This window comes from Scomber scombrus, unplaced genomic scaffold, assembly GCF_963691925.1.
Source record: "Scomber scombrus unplaced genomic scaffold, fScoSco1.1 SCAFFOLD_424, whole genome shotgun sequence".
Taxonomy (NCBI): domain Eukaryota; kingdom Metazoa; phylum Chordata; class Actinopteri; order Scombriformes; family Scombridae; genus Scomber; species Scomber scombrus.
The window spans coordinates 11,672-18,238 of record NW_026910465.1 but is presented as its reverse complement, the minus strand read 5'-3'; the positions used below and the strand labels follow the sequence as shown (position 1 = coordinate 18,238).

The 6,567-nt window shown below is 40.9% G+C and overlaps 1 protein-coding gene across 1 annotated transcript; it reads left to right on the top strand.

Annotated features, from left to right (window-relative positions):
• Nucleotides 1-1,876: 1,876 nt before the first annotated feature.
• On the top strand, nt 1,877-4,510 carry ptrh1 (peptidyl-tRNA hydrolase 1 homolog; the record flags this gene model as incomplete). The annotated part of the gene is given in 4 exon segments (XM_062415186.1): nt 1,877-2,096; nt 3,003-3,102; nt 3,874-3,919; nt 4,212-4,510. Coding segments are annotated over 4 exon segments (660 nt in total), but the record flags the coding sequence as incomplete, so codon positions are not given.
• Between the last annotated feature and the right edge of the window lie 2,057 nt (nt 4,511-6,567).

Sequence of the window (6,567 nt, the reverse complement as noted above, 5' to 3'; positions counted from 1 at the left end):
CTGTCATGTTTTTATTTTAGCTTGAAAACATCATAAATCAATAATAGAGGCACTTTGGACCCAATCAGTAGCTGATGATGTCATCACTGCCGCTACAAATGACAAGAAATCTTATTCTGAAGCTCCAAATTCTTAGAGGTGTAACCACAGTAGAATGATAAATATTACATATTTTATCACCTACAGTGTATTTAAGTGGACTTATACTAATAATGACTTTATTTAAAACATGTAAATGTTTCCTGATCTCCATGGTTACCAGAGTAAATGTAATATTTAGAACAATTGTATTCCATTACCTTTATTTAATATAAAAGTTATAATGTAAGATCATGCCAAAGGGAGGAAGGAAGGTAGGAAGGGAGGAAGGAAGGGAGGAAGGAAGAAGGAAGGATGAAGGAAGGAAAGGAGGGAGGAAGGAAGAAGGGAAGGAATGAAGGAAGGAAGGAAAGGAGGGAGGAAGGAAGGGAGGAAGGAAAAGAGGGAGGTAGGAGGGAAGAAAGAATGAGGAAAGGAGGGAGGAAGGAAGGAGGGAAAGAAGGGAGGAAGAAAGGGAGGTAGGAAAGGAAGGAAGGAAGGTAGGAGAGGGGGAGGAAGGAAGAAAGAAAGAAAGAAGGGAGGAAGGAAGAAGGAAGGAAAGGATGAAGGGAGGAAGGAAAGGAGGGAGGAAGGAAGGGAGGAAGGAAAAGAGGGAGGTAGGAGGGAAGAAAAAATGAGGAAAGGAGGGAGGAAGGAAGGAGGGAAAGAAGGGAGGAGAGGGGGAGGAAGAAAGAAAGAAAGGGGGATGAAGGAAGGAAGGGGAGGAAAGAAGGAACAGTCAAAACAGACGGGGTCAATTTGACCCGGGAGGACGACACAAAGGTTAAAAGCAGAGATTTGATGCTGAGTCCACAAAAAAAGAATGTGTGCAAGTTATTCATACGTTTATTTTCACATTTTAACCCCTTTAACCCCGTTGTCCTCGAGTCAAGGAAGGAAGGGAGGAACAAGGAAAGGAGGAAGGAAGGAAGGAAGGGAGATGAAGGAAGAGGGAAGGATGAAGGAAGGAAAGGAGGGAGGAAAGAAGAAGGGAAGGAAAGAAGGAAGGAAGGAAAGGAGGGAGGAAAGGAGGAAGGAAGGAAGGAAAGGAGGAAGGAAGGAAAGGAGGGAGGGAGGAGGGTAGAAAGAAGGAGGGAGGAAGGAAGGGAGGAAGGAAAGGAAGGAAGGTAGGAGAGAGGGAGGAAAGCAGGAAGGAGGGAGGAAGGAAGGAAGAAAGAAACAAAGAAAGAAAGAAAGGGGGATGAAGGAAGGAAGGAAAGGAGGAAGGAAAGGAGGAAGGAAGAAGGAAGGAAAGGCGGGAGGAAGGAGGGAAGAAAGAAGGAGGGAGGAAGGGAGGAAGGAAGGGGGGAAGGAAGGTAGGAGAGAGGGAGGAAAGCATAAAGGAGGGAGGAAGAAAGGTAGAAAGAAAGAAAGAAAGAAAGATGGAGGAAGGAACAGTCGAAACAGACGGGGTCAATTTGACCCGGGAGGACGACACAAAGGTTAAACCACATGGACACAAAAACCATCACTGACCTTTATATGAACTGATGCTTTATTCAAACTGGACTAAATGGTTTATTTCTTAGGGACTATTTTCAGCAGCGGATTAATACACACTATGGGAGCTAAAGCACAGTGGCTTCATTCATCATAATGAAAGAAACATGTCAGCAGTGTAATGTCCAAAAAAACACACTTCTCCATTACAGAATACATGGCCTTTAATGTGTGTGTGTGTGTGTGTGTGTGTGTGTGTGTGTGTGTGTGTGTGTGTGTGTGTGTGTGTGTGTGTGTGTGTGTGTGTGTGTGTGTGTGTGTGTGTGTGTGTGTGTGTGTGTGTGTGTGTGTGTGCCAGGTGGTGGGGCTGGGTAACACGGGGATGGAGGGTACCAGACACAGCGTCGGCATGGCGGTGCTCGGCGCGCTCGCCGCCCGGCTCGGTTTGGCGGACCGTTGGCGTGGCGACAGGCAAGTGTCGGGTGAGGTCATCGTGTCGGAGGTGCAGCAGACTCGGGTGGTGCTGCTCCGTCCCAAGCTGCTGATGAACATCAACGGGGTCGCTGTGGCCAAAGCAGGTGAGGTCACGTCTCTGTGTGGGAGTTATTTACACGTTGCACAAGTTATATATGATGTTTGTTTATTTATGAATAAACAAAAACTGCTTTCACATGTTTAACTTCAGCTTGGTTTTTATCCTTTCCAGTTGTGCATCTTTCACTTGGTTTGGTTGTTATGTTAAAAGACAATTAGTTAATAAATGAGACAAATTATGAATAAAAACTTAATATTAATCACACTGATGAGCTGCTCTGAAATCTGATGACAGGTTTCTAAGATTTAATGAACAGTTTTCTATATTGTGCCTAATGAAAGTATTTATATATATTTTATATATTTAAATTAAAGTGTTTACACTGTAATAGAGTCACTGATAATTAGAGCTGAATCTTTTCATCGCTGCAGCTGATTGACAGGAAATTAATCTGCAAAAGTTTAGTTAATCAATAACAATTTAATACGTTTAATATCAGCTTTAAATGAAATCCAACGTTGTGTTTTTAGTTCATCTTTATTATATCATTCTGATTATAGTCAGTAGTTTTAGTCAGTAGTCTTTATCATATAACACTAAGATGAAGCTGTAGTTGTTGTCATGGAAACAAAGTGAGCAGGTGATGATGCTGAGTTGAAGTTTTAATGATGGTGTCCAACCTGTTTACCATCTTAATGTAAAACTTTCATCACAGGTTCATTTAGTTGTTTCTTCTCAGTTTGTTTCACTTGAATTGTTTTTTAAGGCCTGAAGAAATAAAACCATCCAGTTAGAAGTCAGATAAACATCAGCAGAAACGTTTCACAATCTCTCACATTCATCTTTCAGCTCCATTAAGGTTCCTCCTGTCCTTTAAACCTTTAAACCTTTAAACCTTTTAACTTTACATCCTCTGATATAAAGTGTCTTCTTCTTCTTCTCCTTCCAGCCGGTAAATACGGCGTCCAGCCTGAAGACGTGCTGCTGGTCCACGATGAGCTGGACAAACCTTTGGGGAAGATGGTCATTAAACACGGAGGAAGTGCCAGGTCTGTTTCTGCTCCTGTCATCAGAGACTAGAATCATCACACTACTTATATAAACATGTTTATATATATATAAAAAGGTTTTAATGCAAATAAATAAACCTGACTGCTTTAAATGAAGCAACTTCTGAGTTTAGTTTAGTTTTATTGGGATCCTCATTAGCTGGAGTCCAATCATAAGCATAAAAATACACAATGCATACAAAATATAACATTACAACATAATGAAGTAAAAAGGAAAAAAAAAAGGCATATGTATACACCAGGCGGGGAGTTCCAGTCCTCTGAAATGAGGCCAACGCGGAAGTAACTTAAAACTGCATTCTATCAAAAGGCCACCAGGGGGCGACCGTTTTGGTGTCAAAAGGACTTCCCTCTCTATACAAGTCAATGGAGAATTCACCAACTTCTCACTTGATTTATAACCTTGTAAACGTTTTCAAAATGTGTTTATGGTCTCAATCGCTAGTTTAAAGCCTTCTTCAATGCAGTATGATGTTCATTGATGCCTCCGAGCAGCAGTCCACAAACCAATGGGTGACGTCACGGATGTTACGTCCATTTTATATACAGTCTATGCTACACATACATATTTACACACATAAGGCAAGGCAGCTTTATTTATGTAGTGCATTTCATACACATGGGCAACTCAATGTGCTTTACATAAAAACTAAATATGAAAACTGAAAAGAAGTTTAAACTGTTCTTTAAATAAAACTAAAGTACCCAATGAATGAATGAACTTTGACCCTGTATGATTCTCCCTCACAGAGGACATAATGGAGTCCGCTCCTGTGTTGACTGTCTCGAGACTGACGTAAGTTACCTGAAACTCTGTTAAACTCTTTAATACGCTGATAAATAGTATTCGTGTTGTTTTGGTTCTCCTGCTCACTGTTCATTTCATTAAATCACTGCAACGTTTCGGTTTCTCAGACCTGCATCAGTTTTTATTTTTAGACTTAATTAAAATCTTAAGACGCCCGTTAAACTGATGGAGTAGATATGATAGTTACTTAAACTTTATGTTGTGACTTAGTGAGTGAACCAGTGAACCAGCGCTCATCATGTGTCCTTTCCTCCTTTCCTCCTTTCCTTCTCTCCTTCAGGTGATGCTGAGGCTTCGGGTCGGGATCGGCCGTCCGTCGGGGAAAACGTCGGTGGAGCGTCACGTCCTGAGCCGCTTCTCCTCCGAAGAGCAGAAAGTTTTAGACTCTGTTCTCACCCAGAGCGTCGACATCATCCTCTCCCAGCTCTGCCCTGAAGACTCCCAACAGTCCTCCTCTTCCTCTTCCTCCTCTTCCTCCTCCTCACCAGCAGGGGGCAGACAAGCAGCACAGAAGAGGAAAGAGAGGGAGCGCTCTGCCTCTCCGGCTCAGGACTCTGCTTCTGCTCAGAGCTGAAGCTGAACTATGAGATTTATTTATTAGAAGAGAAAGAGACAACTCTAAAGATGTATGAAAGGAGTCAAAATGAGCAAAAACAACCATGAGGAGAAAATAAAGAGCAGAGCTGCAGCTGATGATCAGTTTATGTGTTAATTGAACCATAAAATATCATGTCAAGTATTAGTTTTATATATTTACTCATGTTTGTATATATTATTGATACCTCAGACAGATTTCAGTGATGTTCGTTGGACAGTTGAATCTGTTGTAGAGGAGTTATGATGTGTTTAATTTGGGTCCAGAAATTAATTAAAGCTTTTATAACATCACAAGATATGACTCTGCAAGTTTTCTCATAAAATACTGCAAAAGATTGGAATCCTTCTTTCCTTTCTTCCTTCCTTCTGTCCTTCGTTCCTCCCTCGCTCGATCCTCCTTTCCTCCTTTCCTTTTTCCCTCCTTTCCTTCCTTCCTTCCCTCCTTCCTTCCTTCCTCCCTCCCTGCTTTCCTTCCTTCTTCCTCCCTTCCTTCCTCCCTCCCTCCTTCCTTCCCTCCTTCCATCTTTCCTTCCTTCCATCTGTATTTCCTTCATTCCCTCCTTCCCTCCCTCCTTTCCTTCCTTCTGTCCTTCCTCCCTCCCTCCTTCTCTATTTCTTTCCTTTCTCTCTCTTTCCTCCCTGCCTTCTTTCCTTCCTCCACCCCCTTTCTTCCTTCCTTCTGTCCTTCGTTCCTTTCCTCCTTCCTCCCTTCCTTCTTCCTTCCTTCCTCCCTCCTTTCCTTCCTTCCGTCCGTCCTTCCCTCCTTCCATCTTTCCTTTCTTCCTTCCTTCCATCTGTATTACCTTCATTCCTTCCTTCCTTCCCTCCTTTCTTCCTCCCTCCCTCCTTTCCTTCCTTCTTCCTCCCTTCCTTCCTTGACTCGAGGACAACAGGAGGGTTAAATTAGGATTCAGGACATTTTACAGCTTGTCCTTCCTCTCTTTGGTGAACTAACTCATCCTAAACATCTCTTATTAATGTCACCTGTTCATGAGCAGAATCACCTTAGTGAGATGAGACTAGTAGAATAATTCACACAGCCTCACTTATTATAAAAGGAACCTGTTGAACTGTATTTATGGGCATCAAAGAGTAAAAAAAGAAGAATTTCACATTGAAAAGCTTCAAATCCTGCTGTCAGAAATTAGCAGGTGATAATATAACAGATTTAATAGTTGTGTGAAGTGAATTCAACACAAATAGATAATAAGTATTGATTGTAGCAGCCAATAACGTACTCATTTTTGCCTGTTTTTTAATGTAATAAAGAATAAGGTAATTTTTTGCCAATAACATAATAAGTTATTACGTTAAAAGTGTAATCAGAGCAGAACTGTGCTGTGACACAATGAGAATATTTTTATATGAAGAAAGACGCCAATAAAAACCCTTATTTTAAAAGCAAAGTGTGACTATAATCGACTATAATAGATGAAAGGAGATCAAGAGGTGTGATAAAGTATTATAGTGATGTCACACTGCCGGGTGCAAGAGAGGATTTTCATCTGCTAAAAGGTTATATGTATTTGTAAGTTGCTTTGAACTAAAGCATCTGCCAAATTAATAAATGTTAATATAAAAAGTCCCCGAAACAGCTGTTAGAGTCAGAGAGCGTTTCTAATAGTTAGTATGTCTACGTTACTGTGCAGATATTCTTCACATTTTCCAGCTTTTATATTAATATTCTGTGTCTCTACTGGAATATCTTTAAATGATTTCCAGTTAAAAACTCCTTATTTATCTTCTACTGGTCCTTTATGCAGCCGCTCAGTTCAGCCTCTTTCTGATAACAGGCCGTTTTAGCTCCCGTCTCTTTAAGAACAGCACTGAATCACCCAATTCAATGAAAGTAGTGATGATTATACTTTCAAAGAATGCAGTATAGAAAGCAGCATTGTGATTTTCAGGCAATTAGACAAAATAAAATCCATATTTCTGATATAATTTTGTTTTTTAATGAGTCAAATGGGACCCGAGGACAACAGAGCACTTATTAAAATACTTGGAAATTCAAAATTTTAACCCTAGAGAGGTATTGG